At 41.1% G+C, this 18,332-nt stretch overlaps 3 protein-coding genes across 5 annotated transcripts; all 3 read right to left on the reverse strand.

The window, feature by feature from the left end:
- Positions 1 to 12: 12 nt before the first annotated feature.
- Positions 13 to 6,383, reverse strand: ogfod1 (2-oxoglutarate and iron-dependent oxygenase domain containing 1). The gene is made up of 12 exons (XM_068730518.1): positions 6,139 to 6,383; positions 5,029 to 5,221; positions 2,158 to 2,258; positions 1,966 to 2,082; positions 1,796 to 1,887; positions 1,574 to 1,702; positions 1,125 to 1,238; positions 970 to 1,049; positions 650 to 894; positions 439 to 567; positions 303 to 361; positions 13 to 187 (listed from the first exon to the last, which is right to left on the reverse strand). Exons 1-12 carry the CDS (start codon positions 6,308 to 6,310, stop codon positions 26 to 28), a joined length of 1,593 nt encoding a protein of 530 aa, XP_068586619.1. The 5' UTR covers positions 6,311 to 6,383; the 3' UTR covers positions 13 to 25.
- A 661-nt stretch (positions 6,384 to 7,044) lies between these two features.
- nudt21 (nudix hydrolase 21) lies at positions 7,045 to 11,308 on the reverse strand. 2 transcript variants are annotated; one of them, XM_068730972.1, is made up of 7 exons: positions 11,027 to 11,308; positions 9,752 to 9,952; positions 9,597 to 9,660; positions 9,422 to 9,511; positions 9,145 to 9,220; positions 8,887 to 9,001; positions 7,045 to 7,454 (listed from the first exon to the last, which is right to left on the reverse strand). In XM_068730972.1, exons 1-7 carry the CDS (start codon positions 11,146 to 11,148, stop codon positions 7,433 to 7,435), a joined length of 690 nt encoding a protein of 229 aa, XP_068587073.1. In that variant the 5' UTR covers positions 11,149 to 11,308; the 3' UTR covers positions 7,045 to 7,432. The 2 variants fall into 2 exon arrangements, with proteins under 2 accessions (XP_068587073.1, XP_068587072.1); XM_068730971.1 differs by lacking the exon at positions 7,045 to 7,454 and having other exon boundaries at positions 8,621 to 9,001.
- Positions 11,309 to 12,550: 1,242 nt separating this feature from the next.
- On the reverse strand, positions 12,551 to 17,179 carry LOC137887921 (uncharacterized). 2 transcript variants are annotated; one of them, XM_068731172.1, is made up of 8 exons: positions 17,009 to 17,179; positions 15,989 to 16,092; positions 15,394 to 15,850; positions 15,214 to 15,306; positions 15,093 to 15,129; positions 14,777 to 14,848; positions 13,299 to 14,690; positions 12,551 to 13,196 (listed from the first exon to the last, which is right to left on the reverse strand). In XM_068731172.1, the coding sequence occupies exons 1-8, from the start codon at positions 17,105 to 17,107 to the stop codon at positions 12,913 to 12,915; spliced, it is 2,538 nt and encodes an 845-aa protein (XP_068587273.1). In that variant the 5' UTR covers positions 17,108 to 17,179; the 3' UTR covers positions 12,551 to 12,912. The 2 variants fall into 2 exon arrangements, with proteins under 2 accessions (XP_068587273.1, XP_068587272.1); XM_068731171.1 differs by having other exon boundaries at positions 12,552 to 13,199.
- Positions 17,180 to 18,332: the final 1,153 nt, after the last annotated feature.

Below are 18,332 nucleotides of genomic sequence, written 5' to 3' on the forward strand. Positions count from 1 at the left end.
AAACCCACAAGATAAATAGACATATTTATTCATAGTACACAAAAGAAAAGTCATAAAATGCTCTGCAGGTAGAACTGTTGGCAGAATCAGAGACGCTTTTGTGGTTGACATGTTTGACAAATTTGAGGGTTTCTTTGTCTCTGTAGACAAGGGCGAGGGAATTATCCTCTGGATACACAGTCAGCAGCTACGATGAGGAAGAAACCAAAGCAATGATGATAATGAAGTATTTCCAACACACACACACACACACACACACACACACACACACAATTCCACTTTATACTGTAATCAACACTCACCTCCTCATCCTCTTCATTAGCAACATAACAAGTGAAGCCCCCGAACTCTGACTGCCAGTCTATGAAAGAAAGTTTCACAAGATTCATTTATGTGTTTTTCCTGCGTGTGTGTGTGTGTGTGCGCGCGTCGACTTACCCGCACCACAAAAAGGTAAAACAAGGTCCAGAGCGTACTCTGCCCGCGCTGCTTCTGCATCATGCAACAGAGTGTAGCCGCCGTGAAACCATCGATGTAGTTCACCACAACACATGGGTGTGCTCAGCTCTAAAGCAAACAAAACACACGTAAACGGCGGCACAAACTTGTGGCAGAGGATACCCACTCCTACTGACACACACACACACACCTTTCTCTCTGCTTGCATTTGCCGGTGGCGATTCGATCAAAGACCCTGTGGCTTCTGCGTCCCGTACATCCTCCTTCTCTTCATCTTTATTCTCATCATCGCCGTCGTCGTCGGCAGGACACAGGTAGTGCAATCGGAGGCCGGTAAAATTGGAGAGAAGCAGGAAGAAAGCCTCTGAAGAAAGCAGCTCCCAACATGCACTCACACACTGAGGCAGTGTATCCAGAGAGGCCGCTTCATAGCATCTAAATGGACAGATATACAGCTCCTGTAATCACAGTCCTGGAATATGCTTAAATAATCTCTGAAACATGTCCTACCTCTTATTGGGTGGTCCTCTCTTTGTCCACTGAATCTGAGCGAGTCGCAGTGCTTCTTTCACCTCCCTGTACTTTTCTTCCTGAAGACAGACCCGTTATAACTAACAGGAAGGAGTGGAAACGTGCAAGGAAGAAAAAAAAGAGTGAGAAATTACCTTAAGAAAATCTTTGAGCTGAATTTCAGAGCTGTCCTCAAATTCCTCCTGGATCTGCTCTTGGTAGGAAATGTCCAAGTACACTGGATTGACCCACTCCAGTAGCAATGTTTCCTGTCATGAACACAACAAACACGTCAGCAGGAATGTAGGCTGTCTGTTAAAGGAATAGTTTGGCATTTTGGGAAATACACTCATTTATTTTCTTGCTGAAAGTCAGATGAGAAGATCGATACCAAGCTTGCGTGTGTCTGCTGAAACATGCTGTTTTAACCCTTTAGACAAACGATGTAGCGTGTTAATTAGTGAGATTTAGAAGGGCTGGTAGGTAGATTTGGTTCCCTTGGGACAGAGCCACCAAGCCAGCTGTCTCCCCCTGTTTCCAGTCATCATGCTAAGCTAAGTTACTGTTCCTATAACATATAGTGTGAACGTTTGACCGAACTCACATCTCTCGGTAAGTGTGGGCTCCGTGGCACTGGGGGCTCTCTGTGGCGAGGAGGGCGCTCCAATGACGGCCCGTGAAACCAGCCGCTCAGAGACAAACGACACTTGTCTTGTGTCAAAACCTCTGACACCTGGACAAAACACAACACATCTTACCGATCTGCGATCACAGCCATTTCTTCGGTGCTATGGTAAAGATAAAAGGCAGGAGTGACTTTTCTTACTTGGTGAAAGGAGACTGGCGAAACTTCAAAGAGGACGAGCGTGTTCAAAGAGGGCACGAGCGACTTCACTATACTCTGTGGCTGGAAATGACCTGATGACAGAGATGGAAATTACACAAGACATGTCTAAAAAGCACAGAAATTCACACACACAAAAGTGAGACACTCACTGTCTGTTGTGTAAAGATCGAGGGTTCCTCCGTCGCTGCTCTGCCACGGAGGCACGAGATACAGGATGAAAGCAACGCGCCTCCCCTCCAATTCATCATCATGACACAAAAGAACATCTATAAAGAAGAGAGAACTTTACATCTGGGGGAAAAAGGGAGTTTCTTCCTCAAAAAACCTGAAACAAAGCTCACCTGTGTATTCGTATCTGGCACAAGAAATATCCACTGTGGGCTCCAGTTCAACCTGCAACACTTCTCCGAGCCAGGAGCGGAAACGCCCAAACAGTGCTGCCCTGAGAACAGTGACACATGACAACATTTTATGGTGCAATCCTGTTTTGTATTGAAAATAACTGTGGTTGAACCTTTAACCTTGTATGAAATTGAAGACCTTTTGAAAGCCTTTACCACACAGACAGATTGTTGGACTGCTCAAACCTACCGTGACATTTTGTTGTGACATAAATAATAGATGATCACGAGAGGAGGCCGTTGTTGTGCGTTTAATTATGGTATTTATTCCAGGGCTGTATTTCTTCAGTAGGTGCAGCCCAGTGTATACAGTCACAAATACATATTTAGAAAAAATGACATGTTGCAGTCTTTCAAAGTAAACACTGCTTGATATAATTGTAATAAAATAACTGCACATTATTTTATTTTTAAAAGGAAAGATTTGTGCATTATTTTGCTATCTGGGTAATGGGAGTCTCAAACGGGTTGTCTAAGATTCAGACTCGACACTGAGCTCATGTCTTGATTTATCCACAAAAACGGTACACTGCTGTAATAACGTACAGTGTGCTACTCTTGTGTTCACTGCAAAGTCGAGCACTGGAACCAGACTGAATAAGAAACAGTCCTTCCGCTTTAACAGAGATCACCGGTGAGTAACTGCAGCTGAGTTCATTTCCCACTGGGCTCACTGTACACTCCTCCCATGCCTCAAGTTACTGCTGTCAGAATCACAGCACTAAATGAACAAGATGCACTAATTAGGAGGCAGATGTGATCTCTGGCTCCACCTGGTGGAGCTGATAAACATGTCTCCCTTACCAATGGGCCAACTTCAGCATTACACCCTTGTGATTCCTTCTCATCTCTCATTGCCCTTTATGCCTCCTGGCATGTAGGGCAGCAACAAAAGTCTTCCACTCCCATCTGCCCATGGCGCCCCATGAGTGGTTTAGGCTCTGCATCTTTCTCCACAGTTCTTCTCCGTGTGTTTCTTGGTCGGCCTCTTTTTCTTTTCCCTTCTGGTGTCCAATGTAAGGCTGTTCTTGTAATATCAGCAGGGTTTTTTCTCAACACATGTCCTATCCATCTCCATCTTCTTCTCATTAGGATGGTCTCCATGCATTCTTGTTGGCATTTGTCGTATAGTTCTTCATTTGAACCAGAAAATGTGCAGTATTCGTCTTAATCTCTTGGTGTGGAAGGTTGATAGTCTGTTGAGGTCTTCTTGTGTCATTCTCCAGCATTCAGAACCATACAATAGTGTGGATAAAACACAGCTCTGATACAATTTGAGTTTAGTCTTGATGGTGTACTGCTGTGACCTCCATATGTTATTCAGTACTTTGAAAGCGTTCCTTGTCTTATTAAGACGATTCTTGATGTCTTTATCTGTGCCCCCATTGTGCCTGTGATTCCTTCACTGCTGACTAAACAAACCTTTTTTATAACTTTACACTTATCAATGCAGACTAATACTGAAGAGAAAAACAAACGTTGCCCTATCGATTTTTAGATAAGAAATCTCTAAAAACATGAATATGCGTCTCTTTGTTGAGGATTTCTGTGACTGGCGTCAACAACATGCTCTCATTTTTTCAAAGCAAAAGGTTTTAGAAGTTAAAAGTATGTTTAAATGGACTGTACTTGTGTTGTGCTTTTCTAGTCATACAACCACTCAAAGCACTTTAACACTACATGTCATCATTCACACCCATTGATACACTGATGGCAGGGGCTACCATGCAAGTTGCCACCTGCTCATCGGGTCTCTATCTAATCATTCACACCCATTGATACACTGCAGGCTCAGCTTGCGGGAGCAATGTGGGGTTAAGGACCCCAAGAACACAACACATGGACTAGCACCCCGCTCTACAACTGAGCAACAGTCGCCCAACGTGTGTGTTGTTGGATTTACAGCTCTGAGATAAGCAACAAGTCAAAAAATAGTCCTAACAATTTGAGCTGGTCTCTCAAGACGAGCCATCAGTTTGAATTGAGAACGCTTACTTTGTCAGGTATGAAATAAGATATCAATCAAAATGGACTAACAATTGTGATGGATTTCATTTTGCAAAAGAAATAAAGTCTGAAATCAGGATGACCAAAAAATAAAGGCATCTGGCTTTAGAGAAAGGTCAGCCATTCTGTCAGGCTGGGAATATTGATTACAATACCAGTAGGTCAAATGTGCTTTAAACACAGCTGAAGATCAGGCGGTAGAGCATCATTGGCCATTAATTGTTGGTTTAATTTTGGCTCTTGATCAAGATTAATTGGTTCCATCGTTCATCCCGGATCAAGCGGACGGCAGGACAGAGCGCAGGACTCCGGAGGGTCGAGAAGAGACGGACTCTTAATGTGAAGTTGTTGGCCATATTATCTGCCCAAAGAATTGTTTTTGTTGCTGCCGTTTACATTCCTTGTGATGCAAATTAAAAATGCACTACATGAATGTTTTTGTTTTGTTTGTCATGTGTTTGTTGGGATACAAATGGGCTACAACTGAATTTCGTCGTGCATACCTGTTTTGCATAATAACAATAAATGAGTCTTAAATCCTTGAAAGACAATAAAACAGCAACTTGAAGGAGTCAATGTGATGTCGTAGTAAAAATGAGCTTGTTTGTAGCGTATAACCCACCTGACAGAATGAGCTTCCTCTCTTCAAAACACCTTTTTTTACCCCACTTGTTGCTCCGAGACCAACCGTTATCCATACTTTCACAATCTATCCTTTTCTACTCACTAATTCTGTCACAAAAGGAAGCTCAACGTATATGTTAATAACCATATAAAGCACACAAACAAGTTTTTTTTTTTTACCTCAGTCCTGAGATATGTGGCTCTGTTCTTTTCTTCAAGTCGTCTGACTGTTTAAACTTGTACAGATCATTTGACTTCTCATGGAAGTTGAGCTCCATCAGTTCTCTCTGCAAGTTCTCCACGAAGGTGTTGCTGCTAAGGAAGTTCTTGATGATGCAGTGAGGGAACGGGTGGCAGTCCAACTCCAGATCTCCTGCACATAATTAACAAAAAATAATAGTCAACCAGGGAGTTATTTGTCAAATTATAATGTGGACAAATAACTCACCGCTGCTTTTTGAAAGGCCATAGTAAACAAACAATGGCTCAGGACAGAAAAACAAAACATTAACTTAACTGCACTAAAAAGAAACAAAAGTGAAATATTATCTGGACCTGGCAAACAGAGGTAACTTTTCACTGGAAAAACACAATCCATGTTCATTCCGGTTTAATGAGATCAAATGACACTGGGAAAAGAATGATCCTCCACTCATACAGTCTTTAGACATTATAGAAGGTAGGGTTGGGCAATTTTCAAATTATACCATGAAAATATAAATTTGTCTAGCATCAGTGTTTTCCAAATATCATTAATATTTAGATGTATCAGATAAATAAGTACAATGCTGCAAATCAATGAGGATCAATGTTTTTATTATGGCAATATGGCCAAGAACAGAAATACCTCTGTCCTGTTATGTTATCCATAAACAGTATCTGAACTGATTTTTCAGAAAAATCAATACATCATAACAACTATTATAATTACAGATAATTACACATCCCTGTCAGAAGGAAAATATAATCAAATTTAACCGAAGACATTAATATCAAAACAAAAGTGACGAGACTGTCAAGACCCTACTTTCGGTAGTTACTGGATAGTTACCTGTGGTGGTCCAAGGTTTATATGGTAGTAGTATCCTGATAATCAAGTTGGATAAAGTTGTTAAAGAGTTACCACTAAAAATAAATACAAATAATGACCAGCTGGTGATCTTTAAGCAGACCTTCAGCCGGGTTTTCTTCGTGCAGTACTTCTTCAAAAGGTCACCTGTCTCACGTATATTTGATTCGTGATGTAACAACGTTACTTTAGAGAAGTCCGTGTTTTCCTGCTTCACTCACCGTGTCTGTGGGGAGTCCTCTGGCTCCACGCCTCCTGCACACTCTTCTTCACCTGTTCGTCTTCTACAAGTGAACAGAGTTCCGCTGCTTCCTCACACGTGGTCTTCTTCTTCTTCTTCTTCTTCTTCATGTCTGTGTTCACGCTTTCACCCGGCCGTCGTCTGGACGCCATTAAAGAATCTATCCGGTGTGTTCAATCAGGTAAACACAGCTTTGACGGTACATTCATACTACTGACGCGTGCGTGTGAGATGGCTCGTGTGACGCGGGGAAATGACGTTGTAGGAAGTCGGGCATTTTTGCCCTGAACAGAGACTGTCAGGCAGCATGACAGAAAATACTTTATTTGTTAAATTGTATCATACATTTGGAAAAACACCAGAAATTGAATATACTGGTTGTATTTTAGATTTTCCAAGCAACCAGGTCAGTTACCTATCAGATATATAATTAATCCATAAGGTGGTGAATAATAATAACATAACTTGTGGATAATACTACAGTTATATTGTTAATATTCGTTAAAGTATTTTTTCAGTATTTTTTTCAGAGTCTTACTTTTCTATTTACATTCTTGGCTTTTGCAGTACTTGGCCTGTAGTTTTATTTCCTTTTGTTTATTGTGTACACCAAACACTGAGGCTAATTCCTTATAGGTGAATAACCTACTTGGCAATAAACCGTATTCTTATTCTGAACATACCTTATTATGTTTCTGAAAATATTTTTGCATTACAAATGTAGTGAGTGACCACATATCCTCTGTTCTGTTGGTGTCATATTTTTGGTACCACCTTCTGTCATGTTTTACAGACAATGTTGGATTTGGATTGATTTTGGAAAATACTGGTTTTCAATGCAATATTTTTCTCCCAGTTCAAATGTGCAATTATTCTTGAATGCAACTTTGCAAAGGACTGCTTTATTAAAAAGAAAAAAACAGCATTGTTACAGGTTAAAATAACAGGAAACGCAATAATGTAGTTCGTTTAATCAAACATTGGCCTCCTCTGTGTGAACATAAAATCAGATTCTTAATACGCACTGGAATACAGACTTGCATACTACAAAACAAGTAGTTTCTCAATATAAAAAAAGACACATGACAATTTTCATTCTCTTCTAACAGTATAAACACCCCTGTGAAATGTCAATATACATGACATGACGAGCTTTTCTTTTGTGAAAGTTGAGCTAAAGATGAGAAGTATTTTTTTCTCCACATTGTCTCTCATCTTCACTCACACAGGACTGCACTCACAGAGACAGCAAGACGTACTTCTGTTCACTCAAGTTAGTTGTAAATGAAGTTGAACCTATGAAAAAATAATTATTAAAGATTCAGTTGAGATGATTTTCATAATAATGGCAATGCAATTTTGTGTCTTCTCCAATTATTTTTTATTTTTAGTTTCTTCTCTGTTAAAAGGTAACCTGTGAAGTTTTTGAGCAGGTTTTATTTTTTAATGAGTCGGCCATAGCAATGTGTCAACAAAAAACTGGTAACAAGTAAAGATGAACGTAGATAATACCAGATTTAAAATACTCCGAAAAAGAATCTTGTATTCAATACATTTGTTTGATCTCAAGGAAACACAATGTGTTTTGGTGAGAAACAGTGAATGTAGACTCCACAGGGCACCTTTAAAAGGACAGTGTGTAGGATTTAGTGGCAGACTGGAATAACAAAACTGTGGTAACACTGTTCGCCTTACTCAGAGGCCTTCCTTACCATAATGACTCTACTTTAGGAGCAACGGAAGTGAGACGGCTGCTGCTGGTACCTGGTTTTTCACTCTCCAGGTCACGTTTACGCAGTTTTGAGCACGTGTCAAGAGAACTACGGTAGCCTTTGGGTAGTGTAAAAACACCAATGTTTGTCTGTTCTGGGCTACTGTAGAAACATGGATTCCATAAAGAGGACCTGCTGCCTTTGTAGATATGAGGGGCTCATTTAAGCTAACGAAAACACAATAATTATTAGTTTCAAGTGATTATACATGAATGGAAACATCGGTACGAATATTATATTCAATTTCTGCTAATAGATCCCCCGAAATGCTACACACTGGCTCTTTAAATTTCAGAGATCATGTAGGAGTCATATCCTGCTCTGAAGGATTACTCCAGCACCAACAGATCATTCTCTTGCGATATTAATTTATCTCTTTACATGAAACCCCTTTCAGCTAATTTAAAGTCAAAATACAACACACCTCCTCATTGGAGGAGTGTGCAAAAAGAGACATACTCCTCTACACAGAACTTCATATTTATTATTTTTAAGTAGAATCTTTATCTGCAGCCTTCCATCTTTATCTGCAAATATCTTGTGTACAGTTATACGTCTCGTTTTCCTTCCTGGCTTGTATAAATGAGCTGTGGTGCAGTCTTCAGTGTTGTCTTCAGATACTTCAGAAGGATTGATACTATCTAAAAAGCTCTTTAGTAGTCTCTATACCCATTGTGCTTTCACTGTTAATTGGTGTTGATAAAACGTTTATTATGTTACATTTCAAACATGAACGATACAAGCCGATTGATTAGTTAGAAAAGTTACAGGTTATACAGGTTTTGTCAGCAGTTGTACATAGCAGATCCTTGATACAGACGATTCATGTGATGATCTTTGATTCCAGCCCTACTGTTCCTAAATTGAGCCAGTGACAGTCAACAGAAAGAAAAAAAACAAAAAAAACAAGTGTCTCGGTTCAATTCAGGCTAGTTCCACAATGACATAAACTATACCTGCTCAATAGCTGTGGTAGACTGGAAATGATTGGCCCATATCCAGGAGCGTTGTCATACAGTTCAAACAAAGGTGCTGCCACCAGTTTATAGTTCTTGGGGACAGCAAACAGCGCTGTAAAAAACAGGAATCACAGGTTACCAAACAAGAAGCAATGATACAATGGAACTTTTATCCATGTGTCTCTACTTTTATTCTCTATTAAACGGCAATGCTAACATGCAATAACTTCACAAGTTATGTCGCAATATACTGACCTTTTTCCTGCAACTGAACCAGGAATAGCTTCTTATGCTCCTTGGGTTTGGTGATGTGAGCTGGAATATACGGATACTGCAAGACAAACAACTTTGGATCAGCTCACATTAGTACACAGATATAAACTACACCATGACTGATTGACAACAGCGACATCAGCCTGGATTTATGAAGCTGCTAAACAGCACTGCTTTACATTAAAACATTGGAAATAACATCTATGAAAATTGTTCCTTCAATTAAATATATCCTCATTTGTCATATGTGTGCACTAACCTGTGGAGGCTCAAAGTTTGGACGCCACCAGTTGCCGATACAGTCGTCAATCGACCATTCCTGCTTCACGCCATCTTGCCTTCCAAGGATCTAACATCAAAACAAAAGTTAATATGTATAAACTCCACAATCCCGGCAGCAACAAGAAGCTTAGACTGTGCAGTGATGTAGCTACCTCAGTCATCAGGCGTTTCAGACCCTCCACCTCATCTTCTCCAGGACTCAACTCTCCCCCGGGCCTGCAGGAGAGAAGCAAACCGTCAGTTCAGTAAAAAAAACAAAAACACTTCTGCTGCTTCATGCAGGAGCCTCTGAACATCAACTACTCACAGTTTGAAGAAAGTGGTGCCCAGCTGTAGCAGTAACACATGAGGCAGCCTGTGTTCATGGACAATGAGAACACCCTCCACTGTCCTCCGCATTCCCATTTTATCAAACTCTTCCCGCATCCGCTGGAACCGGGCAGCCACTGAGCTGTCCTTCTCATACAGAGGCTCCTTGGTGCCGAATGTGTAGTTGGTAAGAGGGTATCTGAGGTACAAACACATGGAAAGTCATTAAGCATGACCAGAGATCAACAGTGTGGTTAGTACCTATATGCTAGAAAAAGCTGGGATATACTCTTTAATATTACAATTTTAATCTAGGGTTGCAAAAAAGAATCATTTACAATTATTGATTAAACCAGCTATTGCTTGTTTTGGATGAACTAGTTGTTTTTAAAATTCCTAATATGTCAGAAAATAGTGAAATCTGCACAATTTATTTCACGGAGACCAAAAGAATCTTCAAATTGCTTCTTTTTTCAAACCAACACTAATTAGATTTTAATTCAAATAAAACAGAGAAAAGGAGCAAATCCTCACTTTTACAGAATGACAAACAAATGATAAAATGTATGCAGATTCATTTTCTTTACAACTAAACTACTAATTGTTTCAGCTGTAAAGATGAGACTAGTTATATTTGGCTGCCATAGTTAGGATGATCTTGAAGTATTTTTCAGATTTTAATGCTTTAATCAGCAAGCATTTTGATAACCGATTACTGGTATTGACGCCAGCTTCTGAAATGTGAATATTTACTGGTTTCCTTACTTTGAACGAGCTGCTGCTTGTTTTGTCAAATGTATCGTTGGAACATTAAAATGAAAATATGTAAAATAAATACTAATTTAAAAAAAATACGTATCACAAACTCACAAAGGCATATAAATCGCCTATTTTGCCCGACCAGCGGCCCAGAAGCCAATTATATTTAGTTTCATATAATGGCAGACAAAGGAAACCAGCATATACCACGTGAGAAGCTGAAACGTTTTTGTTTTTTTAAATATTCGATTTTATATTTAATATTCAGACCAATATTCTTGGAAAATTCTTGAAAAGCAACCACATCCAAGTCCAAGACATGGCCACACTAGGACACTGATGTATTGTGTGAAGCACATTGTTATTTAATGCGATCAGGATCTTTGACGCTAAATTAATGACACATAATAAACAAATTAAGCCAGTTAAGACTTTACCGTCGGTCTTCGTTAACTAACGAGCACCCTTTGATATTGATGCGAGCTGCATTACTTTCTGCTGCACATGAACTCACAGGTTGATGGTCCTCTCCAGTGAGAGCGCTTTAGCAGGCCCGCTGATGTATTTGTTCCCAAACTGAACGGCTCCACCGCGCGGCCAGCCGGCGGCCGAGCGACTGGGTGGCGCGACCGACATCTCTAACGTGTGCACGACGAGGCTGAATCCTCCTGCGAATGTACCTCGGGTAGTAGTTGTTTCGTAACTCGCTGGATTATCTAAATAGCAAAATAAACTCTTCACACTTGTGTGGACAGTCTACAACAATTCCTCTGCCGTCGTTTCCCTCGGTCCTCCTTTTCCGGGTGAAGTGCGCTTTCTGGGCGATGATCCCGCCAGCGACACCTGCTGGTGTGGATGATTAACAATTTAATTTTTCTTCTTTTTCTGAATCAAACCGCTTGCACATCTACATCACAAACAAGGAACATACATATTTTGTTGTGTAAACGTAGCGTTTAAGGAGGAAAGGTTCTCTGTTTTTGACTTTGTACATCAAGCACACCTAAAAGAAAACTCCCTGTGCTTAAACTGTTTACGCTCCTCTCTCTCTCTCAGCAGGTCTTTAGGGCGTCGGCCTATCATCATGAACAGGTATCTCTGTTTAACAAACGTACCCCAAAAAAATATTTCCGCATGCTCAGCTACACCTAAGCATTTGTGCAAGATCAAGAGGTAGAACATTATTATGATTTCCACACTATTTTTTTTTTCAATAGACATTTTGGTCAAAAACACAAGTTAAATTTAAGAAACATTTTGTGAATGAGGGCCAAAATACTTTATTACTCCTCCAGCCATTGTGACAGGAGGATCCCCTTCATTACATTCTGTTCTACAGGCTTTGGCCAGCTGTCTTCATAGGCAATATTAGACACAAGAAATGTATTGTAACTTTTTGGAAGTATTTGCATTGCTGATACATGGTTTGGATTAAAATGTGACCTCCATTTCAGAATTTAGTTAAGTAAGCTCTGCTGTGTGCGTACATAATATACAGTAGTGCTGTAAAGTAAAACAAAATATGACTTTAGAATTAATTTGAAAACTGCCTTACAATTGTTTTACAGTACCAGCATAAAAATGAAATGAAGAAATACAGTTTAACCTCGAGTGCTATACTTCCTCAGTTGTGTAGCCTGTGATTTCTAATTATGTTATATATATTCTGCCTGGTCCATTACAAATATATGTCATATGATAGATGTATGTGTATTAACATTTTAAATCCAGAAGGCTTAAATTAATTTCTGCATGAAAGTTCATTCTTAACTTTTGGAGCAGTAGTTTGACAAAAACCTTCACTCAAGGTCTTGTATGGTCCTCCTTAGCTGATGGAGTTTGCGCAGGCTGTTCTGGCACCAAACATCATTATTGAACAGAGACAATGACATAACCAACTGTGATAACAACTGAGCTATGGCAACCGAGGAATACCATGGGCTTCTGAAATAGCTAGCAAGTGTACCTTGATTCAAGATTTTCTTGTCATAATACAATCATTTGTTAGAAATAATATATTAACTCATAAAAAAACAAAGGGTCAGTTACTTCAATATCCATTTAATATTCATAACTATGTCTCTTATCCATCTATCGTAAACATGGTGTATTTTACCACAGTAGTTGTCTTATGGTACATAATGATACGTGCAATGCAAAAAATTCAAACATAAGTTAAAAAAGGACAAAGACACTGCTGGATTTGTTGATTACATCACACCAAGGGGATCTCAGTTCTTTGGTCCAGTGGCCCACCCTTTGTGGTGTGCTGCTGTGATGTGGTGGTCCCTGTAGGAAGTGCCATGGATCGTCTCCCCCTCCCCTTTACCCTTTACTGTGGCCTCTCCTGCCCCTGTCACAGTAGTTGGTCCCATGTTTAGCAATTTCTTTATTTTTGAGTTACTCCTCACCCTCTCCTTGTTTTTGACCTTCTATCGCCCCCTTGTTCCTGCACAGCTCACCATCTTTCCCTGATGCAGGTTCAGCCATTCCCACTTCTGATTTCAATGTGTCTTCTTCGGGTTTCACACTTTCTTCCTGCACTTCTTTAATCATAACTTCACTGTTGGAAGTGAGAGCTGGTTTCTCGTTTTCATTCTTGCTCTTCTTCCCACCGCCGACGGCTTTCTTGCTCTCATCCATCTCAGTTTTTTTGTTTTTTTTAACCTTCTCAAGCTTCTCATCTGCTGAAAATCGCAAAAAAAAAACAGCATTCAACATACATCTACACACATGTTAAAGCAGAGATTTACATTCAAGACATACTCACAGAACTTAAAACTTACCTGTGCCCATTTCTGCTGGCTCTACACTGGCTCTTTCTTCAGGAGATGTCTGCAAATCTTGACCGGGATTATCATTGGAGGGGGCTGGACTGGTCAAATGGTGAGTAGTAGCACTTGAGTTATCAATAGTTGGTGTGAGGGTAGTGCTGACGTCGTAAGTGTAAGGTGGGTCTGAGTCAGTCATGAGTGGGGAACAAATTGCAGCAGCGGTAGCTGAACTGGTAGTGGAAGTGGTATCTGCATGGTTTAAACTGGTGGCGGTGGAGGGGGTGTCTGTGGAGTTTGTTTCACTGGAAGAAGTGGAGGGAACAGAGATTTCAGCAGGGCTATGGGGGGCTGGGTGAGTAACAGTGGAAGTAGAGATAGAGTTCATGCTGTCGGTGGATGTTGGGCTTGTAATGGTGGTGGAGATGGTGGGAGGAAGGGCAGAAGAGATCAGGGCGGAGGAGGAGGTAATGGAGGCGACGGGTGAAACTGCAGTTGTAATGTCATGACTTGAGTTAGGAGGTGGAGATGTTGTTTTAGTGACTGATGAAACTAAAGTTACAGAGCTAGTGGAGGTGACTGAAGTGGGATCCTCACAAGCTTCAGTGACTGAAGTGATGGTGGCAGACACGCTTGGGGGCATCTCTGATATGCTGGTGGAGGGTGAAGAAGCTGTGGTGATGACAGAAATAGCTGCATCACCACCAGCAGCAGGAGTGGCATTGACAGAGAGAATGCCATTTGGCTCTGGGAAAGTCGATTTAGTTGACAGATTTGTTGATGTTGTGGAAACTGAGCTTCCATTGCTGGGAGCAGAAACAGTTTCCGAGGTGGTAATGGAAGGCGTAGTTATTGTTGTTGGGTTGGAAGTGACAGAGAGGCTTGGAGTGATGGACTCAGAGGAAGCAGAAGTAACTGAAACAGTGGCGGGGGGCTCTGTGGGTGTAGTAGTGCTTGTAAGGGTTGTCGGAAAGGTGGAGGTGGGTAGTTCAGGGGTAGTAGCATTAGCTTCAAGGATAGAAGGTTCGCTGTCGGGCTCTGTAACATTGGTAGGTGTTGTAGCTACTGCAGTGGGGTTAACAGAGTCGGTGCATATATCTGTGTCAGAGGGAGGTACAGTACTTGTAAAACCAGTTGAGTCAGGGACTGAGTTTGAGATTGTCGGTACAGTAGGAGTGGTGGTAGCAGTGAGTGCAGGAGCAGCAGGGGTAGATGGAGCTGCAGTTGGACTCAGTTTAGTGGGTGTGGTTGTCTCTCCTTCCTGTATTTGGGCTAACTCATTCTCAGGTGTGTTGCGGCCAGATGTTGAGCGGGGTGGACCTGGTTTGATAACAGGCTTTGGAAGCAAAGCGGGTTTCCCGGCTGACTCGTGTGCTGACACGCTTGGGCGAATTTGATGCCTTGTATCTACAGAAAAAAAATGTGAATGTGCAAATTATTTAGCCTGTCATACACATACTGTATGAGAGAGTCAGTCAGTGTTTGTGCTCTACCTGAGGATGCAGACATCGTTCGAGGTTTTGTGAAAGTAGGTGGTGGCTCAGGTTTGCTGTCAATGATAGTACCTAAGACACAATGATCATTTACCAGAATAATTAGTTCATTGTTATGTCACTATATCGGATGGAGAGCAGTCTTATCAGCCCAAAGAGATATTAAATATATTTAATGGAGTAATGATCCGTGTTAAAAAGTCTCTCCTTTTGATACAAATCCTTCAACTTCAAAGATTAATTCTGATTCATTAACGCTAAGCTGGAGCAGAGAGGAGTTAATCATATTAAACATCAAATAGATAAAGGGACATACCTTCGGACTCTGCTTTTTTCATCTCTCCCTCCTGATTCTACAAAAATAAAATAAACATTTAAACACTTTTGCACACTCGTACAGTATACATCTGTAAATGTAGACGTACACATTCACACACCTGTGTCTCTCCTGGCTGGGCTTTGGAAACTCCAATACGTTGAAGCATGAGATGGAGTTTCTGTTCAAAGCTATGTTGGCCTTCGAGCTGTTTCTGAAATGAGCAACATTGAGTGAGTGCTTTTCAAAACAAATCTACTGATCTGAATGTATGTATGACTTTAACTCTACTAGCACCCACCTTTGAAGTATTTCTGGCATTAGTAGTCCCTGCAGCTGCTGATCCAGACAGCAAAATGAGAGACTGGGACTTCCCCTCTCTGAGAGCTCGACGGGGAGGCACCACTTCACCCCTCAGCTGAGCACCAGGTGTCTCCTGAATGGCCAACTCTCCAGTCACAGCACTGGGATGTTCTTTCGCTTTCTCCTTTTCATTTTCCTTGTCCTGTTCCTTGACTCGGTCCTTATCCTTTTCTTTCTCAGCTCTGGTGACCTCCCTGAGCGGGCGAATGAGATCGGCGATGGAGGTCTTTTTGGATCGCCCCTCCTGGCTTGTTTCTGATTTCAGACCTCGTTTCTTTTTGAGTGTAAAGAAGTCACCGAGCTTCCTCCTGAGGGTTTTTGTTGGGGGTGGACAGGGGACAGAGCTGGCAGGGGCCACTTCGTGCACTGTGATAGATTCCTCATCTTGCTTTTCCCTATATTAAGGATCATATACTGTATATCAAATCAATACTGTGTACATTCAATTCTAGTGTATCAAAGCAGTTAAAGTCTAGGTTGGCTAAATATCAAGGAACTATAAAGAGGCAAATTGGGCAGCTGTTGATACTCACGGTGTATCAGTAGGAAGTACTCTCTTGGTGAAGAACTCTTCAACTCCTTCATCCACTCTCCCCATGAGCTCAAGGACTTCATTGTCACTCTCAATTATTGTCTCCTAATTACCACACACATACACAGAAAATAACATTTCACTCCAAAGATCAAACAAACTTTACATTACATAACCCTCACCTTTTGAAAAACCCACACACTCTGTATTTCTTCTGCCTCTATAGGTGTATTTTGGTTTGAATCTTTCATCTATGCTACAAACCAGTCTCCTGGGAATCAGTTGCTCAGTAACGTACAATTGGGGGGGCGTCACTGGATTTCACATGCAGAATGAAAGCAAGATAACTCATTTTGCCAATGTAGGTAATGTGATATCAAAACTGCAGCTATACAGTTTTGCATCCTCCTGATCATATTAACATCCGTGGCCACAAGTAGCAATAAAAAACAGGAGGTTGACTGCAGAACACAAATTTAGCAGAAGTCACTGTTACATGATATCCTGTCTGGGGAATTGCTTGAATTTAGTCTCCCTGGCCATTGGTTCCAAGGGAGTGACTGTGTGTCTACAGCCGGACAGCTCTGTGACAACAGGATCAGCTCAGTGGAAAATGGCAGATGATCACACACATTTTGATACAATTCTATTACCAAATTAAAAAAGCATTAGCTTTTTTACCGCCTGCTCTCGTACATTGTCATCACGCTCTTACAAACAGAAAATGCCAAGTGTGTGTTCATCAAACAGCCGGTGACCGGTACAATGGGACTCCCTTATTCAAGCAGGGACCAAGCATCTTTTACACCCCCCCCTCCATCCTTCCCTTCCCCCTGCCTCTCCCCTCTGTACCCTATTACATCTTTCCTCTCTCCCTCCCTTCCATTTTCTCTCTCCACACACACACACACACACACACACACACACACACACACACACACACACACACACACACACACACACCACCTTTTCCCTCACACTCCATCTTTACAAAGACCTCTCTCATCCTCCTTCACCGTACCTGCGGTCTGTTGGGACGATAGTTCAGTTTTTGTCGGTGAGGTCTCGGTCTGCTCTGGGTATAGTGCCTGAGCGCTGGTCCGCCCAATGGCAGCTCCATTGGGGAGACACGGCACGCTGTTGCCTTGGAGCTCTGTTTCCGTGGCTCTGTTGCTGAGGCACGGTTGCTAAGAGCTGGAGCAGCAGCAGTATGTAATGCCTCCACTGAGGTGGGAGGGGCCAGGCTGGCTAGACTGACACATCTGACATCAGAATCTTTCCTTTCTCGGCCCCCTCCCCTCCAAGAGGAAAACCATGAGAAAAAAGATGGTGATAAAAGAAGAAGAGGCCAAGAGATGGAGGAATAGAGTGACCACACAGACATGTTTACAACCCTGCATCCTTCCCACATACACATGTGTGTATACTGCAATGGAAATATCTGAAATGAACAAAATGTTCTGTTAGGTTTTGTAACAAATTAATAATTTATTCTATATGCGGAAAATAAATGCTGTAATTCAAAAAGAAACGTCTCACCAGTAATAGAGAAAATAAGTAGACCAGAGAGGATTTGTTACCTTGATAATGAGCTGTAAAATTAGCTCAGAAACCATAAAATAAAACAGCACACACCCATAAGCACAAAAATCGTAATCTTACTACTAACCTCCCTAAGGTATGAAGGGAGTTTCATGGGAATTGTTTGACTATTTTATATTCAAACAAGGCAACTCAATTCCCAGTTTGAAACTCTTTGGTTCAAATGTATAATAATTTACACAGATAAGAAAAATATTTTTTATGATTCAACTTTGATTTATGGCCAAATCTGTACAATTTCTCTGTGGGGATCATATTTCTTTTCTCTGTTTCTGTAAGTGCTGTTCCCTTTCTGAGAGGTTAACTCTTACTCAACAACCCAGAAATAACTTGTTTTCCACTTTTGATCACGTCAGGTTTTCCATGCAGAGTAATATGGCATCAGCTATTTTAGTGCTATAGGGTGCAGATTGCAGATGTAACAGACCTAGAAGTAGTAGGCAGTAGGTTATTGCAATATTCCCACCCACACACAAATTATGGTCTATGGAAAATAAGTAATCAAATGTAATATGTTACACAACATTGATGATGTTATTAAAATAGTTACATTCCTTAGTACATTTTGAACAGGGTAACTAACAATCTGTAACCTACTACATTTACCAGACAGCACATCTGGGGGCAGGAAGTACCAAGAAAAACTGTTAAAAATGCACAACCGAAAGTAGGAGAGCTGAGCATCTCATTGTTCTCTACCAGCAGTGTAATCTGCCAATGGTGACATTAGGATTTTAGCCTGT

The sequence above is a fragment of the Cebidichthys violaceus genome, unplaced genomic scaffold (genome assembly GCF_023349555.1).
Source record: "Cebidichthys violaceus isolate CVI_PGR_0920_01 unplaced genomic scaffold, fCebVio1.0.p SCAF_5, whole genome shotgun sequence".
Lineage (NCBI taxonomy): Eukaryota > Metazoa > Chordata > Actinopteri > Perciformes > Stichaeidae > Cebidichthys > Cebidichthys violaceus.